Source organism: Nerophis ophidion, linkage group LG06, assembly GCF_033978795.1.
Source record: "Nerophis ophidion isolate RoL-2023_Sa linkage group LG06, RoL_Noph_v1.0, whole genome shotgun sequence".
Taxonomy (NCBI): domain Eukaryota; kingdom Metazoa; phylum Chordata; class Actinopteri; order Syngnathiformes; family Syngnathidae; genus Nerophis; species Nerophis ophidion.
In genome coordinates this window covers 33,054,669-33,058,456 of record NC_084616.1, presented here as the reverse complement: position 1 = coordinate 33,058,456, position 3,788 = coordinate 33,054,669, and the positions used below count along the sequence as shown (strand labels likewise).

General features: G+C 38.1%; 1 protein-coding gene across 4 annotated transcripts in view; it reads right to left on the bottom strand.

Moving 5' to 3' along the window:
• Window positions 1-245: 245 nt before the first annotated feature.
• Window positions 246-3,788, bottom strand: part of zgc:158263 (ceramide kinase family protein) — a 26,745-nt gene continuing 23,202 nt past the window's right edge. For all 4 annotated transcript variants that reach the window (XM_061903453.1, XM_061903455.1, XM_061903454.1 and 1 more), the window contains 3 exons: window positions 923-1,119; window positions 550-854; window positions 246-476 (listed from right to left, as the gene is read on the bottom strand). In XM_061903453.1, coding sequence (XP_061759437.1) covers window positions 377-476; window positions 550-854; window positions 923-1,119 — 602 coding nt within the window. In that variant the 3' untranslated portion in view covers window positions 246-376. The remainder of the gene's footprint in view (window positions 477-549; window positions 855-922; window positions 1,120-3,788) is intronic.

Genomic DNA, 3,788 nt, shown 5'->3' with positions numbered 1-3,788 from the left:
CATGTACGGTTATAAATATGGTTGCTGAAATGTGCGGGTTCTGCTCACCTTTTATATACAGTAGATAGGAATACATTTCTCACAGAGTCGATTTAAAAATGTCACTCTTGTATTGGATCTTATCAAATTGTGCAGGCCTATACAACAATAAGGAACAATTCACCTGTATTGTTTTACACCGACTTTGCATAAATATAGCAAACAAACATATGGGAGTATCATATGTTTATATGCATGACAAGAAGTTCACATTTGTAAGATAGTTTATTATATAAATTCTTAAAATTGCAGTGAAATGACATTTGGCAAACACCCGTTCATGCTCACGTGTCGCTTCCTCTTTCCTCTCCGGGCACTTCATCGCAATCATTGGTCATTATTGTCTCTCACGTTTCACCATTTCTTCTTTGCAGGCGTGCATGGCCGCCGCGTCTTCGATGCCTCTGGCGTACAGGCGCACCAGCTGGCCGTGAATCCTGACGCACAAGAACACACTTGGAGCAGGCGGCAGACAGACCTTTGCATAGTGGGATGATTGCTTTGGCTGACCTGCAGAGGATATCGGTAAACGGCAGAATCTCTCCATCGCAGTTCCACACGGACAAATGTGGGGCTTTTCTGCAGCACAGCCCGCAGAGAGGGGTGCACGTTGCCTTCGGATGTCCCGCGGGTTTCTCTGTCAGGTGCTGCTGAGATCCACTCCTGCTTAAGTCCTCCACACCTTCTTCTGCAGCAGCTGCTGCTTCTACTTCACTCGGCGTTCGTACCTCCTTGTACGTTCCCTCCTCTTCGTTGGACGACACAGAGAAGCGAACAGCCTTCACACGGTGGACTTCCACAAATGGCATATCAAACTAACAAAAAAAAGAAGAAAATCATAATCATATTTATTGTCATGACACTATACAGTATACAATCTTACTCGGTCTTGTGTGCTTGTCTGCCTGTAGAGGTACTTGAGGAAAGCCAGTGGATGACTGTCCCACACAAGGATCAGGTCCCCTGTACCGTCCGCCAGGTGAGCGGATGGAGAGAGGCCGAGTGGGCTTCTGGGACACGAGCAGGACATACAAGCGAGAGAGACACACCTGAACTTCCCCTCCACGCTCACCCAGTCACCTGAAGACATAAAGGGGCAATATACTATTCTGCAAAAACAGAGAGGCTGTTGGTACAAATTTATTTGTTAAATATAATAATGATATGGAGGACATGATTTGGTGGAAAAGAAAACATAGCTCTCTTTAACGAAAAACTACACAGCAGCAGCAACAAAACTATGCTGTAATAACGGTGGGTGAGTTAATTGTAAACAGAGTGACAACAGAAGATTCTAACAGACGACATTTTAAAGGGGAACCACGATGATTATCCGCTTTTCTGACTCATCAATGTTGTTGCAAATGTTAAACAATGCCAAAGCTTAAAACCATATGGTTCATACATTTGGGCGTGAGCTTGAACGCAGTTTTGGATGCCTCTGTACGCTCTTTTCTTAATAATGACAACATTGAGCGGACGCCTGCAGCAGCGGTACTGTCGCTGTCGGTGCCACTCAGCTGGAACCAATTTTACTTGTGCTGTTGATTAAATAGAGTAGGGTAATTAATAGGACCATTTGCAGTGCATTAAAGAAATCCATTGTATCATAAAACCTGATTCGGAACAAAAATAATTTAAAATGAGTAATAAGAATACAAACTCATCTTTTTTTTTATTTGGATACCTACATTGTTTATTTAAATTGTATTTATTTTTGAGTGTAGTTTTACTTGTTGTAGAAACAATATTAACAATTATTAGTAATACATTATAACAAATAATATATCATTATGTAATGATTTAATTAATAGTAATTAATAAAAAAAACTCTATTCTGCTACCAACTATTGACATTACACAGGGCCATGAATTGTATGTGTGTATGTATGTATGGTTCAATAAGTGGAGTTATGTAAAGGGGCTTTTCGTACAGGTGCCCAGAAGGTGCGCTAACTCAGGGGTCGGAAACCTTCTTGGCGGAGAGAGCCATGAAAGCCAAATATTTTTAAATGTATTTCTGTGAGAGCGATATAATATTTTTTCAACACTGAATACAACTAAATGCATGCATTTTTAAGTAAGACCAATATTTTTAGGGTACAATAAGTCTCTTATTCTTTTTACTAACATTGTTAATCTGAAGCTAATCAAAAATAAATGCAATACTACTTACCATTAATGCGACTTCCTGAACAGGTGTGGTAGAAAACGGATGGATGGATTAAAATGCATAAGAAAGTTTTATATTTTGAACTTTATTTTTAATACAGTGATTACCAGCGGAATTATTAATTATTTACTGTGTTAACTAATGTCAGCTAAGATTTATCCAAGAGCCAGATGCATTCATCAAAAAAGCCACATCTGGCTCGAGAGCCATAGGTTCCCTACCCCTGTGCTAACTCATTGAAGTGTTGGAAGTGTTATATCCTGCCCGGCTCTCAGTTTTAGCACATAATGATGTGTGTTAGCTAATGATATCATTTTAGCAAAGTTTAGCTGCTTACATTAGAAATAATTGAATGTACCATCGTCCCTCTCCACATCTTGCTTCAAATATTGCACTTTCACCTCATCGGGGGCGTTTTTGGGATAATTTAGCATAGTTTTGCAATTTGCAAGTTTTTGGTTCTAAATTAAGTATTTTCAAGCAAAGAAACAAAGCATATCAATACTACAGCCACTAGAGGTGACCAAACCAATAACAGCATGCTGTTCAGTATCATGGTCACTGATTGGCTCAGCTTCAGCATTAATATGTTGGATTAAAATAGTGTAAAAGGGACTCAAGAGTGTTTATTATTTATATTTATGATTGTTTTCATGATACATAATGAAAGATTCTCATTTCACGTAAATGTATTACTGAAATCATATTTGAAACCAATTAGAATAGAATAGAATAGAATAGAATTTACTTTATTGTCATTATATTTGCATATAACGAGATTAAAGACTCCAATTTAACAGCAACACACGAGGGACAACTATATGTTGTTTCGGAACAACAATATTCTCCTGGACAGATTTTTGTGTACGTGAACGAGCCCGACAATGTCCTCAAACCAACGAGCATTTTTTATTTAATATAGTAAGTAATTATGATAAATGTAGACATTTAAAAACACATTTTCTATTCAACCAGTAGTTGTAATGTAAGTAAGGGAGAACGGCACTTCTTTCGGAGTTTTGCCTATCATTGACAATCATTATGAAAAACATGACAATAGATGTTATTTTTTCAATGCATTCTAATTAGTAAATAAATTCGATCAAAAGTCAGTTTACAACGGAGCCTATGGGAGGCACTCAATTCTACCTATAAAGCCCTTAAAAACATCCAAACACATCCATTAGGGGTTTTATATACATGCAGTAAGTATATATGTAATGTAGTAACAGGCACATTTATAGTAAAACTTATTATTTACGTATTTTGATCATTTTAAGTAAACACGGCGCATTAGTTCAAGAAATGCATCAAGACGTTCGCTTTTTTCCCCTCAACATCAGGGATTATTACTCACTGCAGACTTCATAAGAAACAATAAACCAACCTCGCCATTTCTGGGCCTATATCAGCTGTCAAAGCAGTAGCAACTTGTTGGAATATGTCCTTGCTGTCCTTCTATCCAAGTGAGAGGCATGATTTATGATCTACAATAAAGTTTGAGGGGCAAGGAAGCAGCTGATCAGTTCATCATGTCAACATTGGCACACAAGCTTTTGATCACGGCGCCGCTATA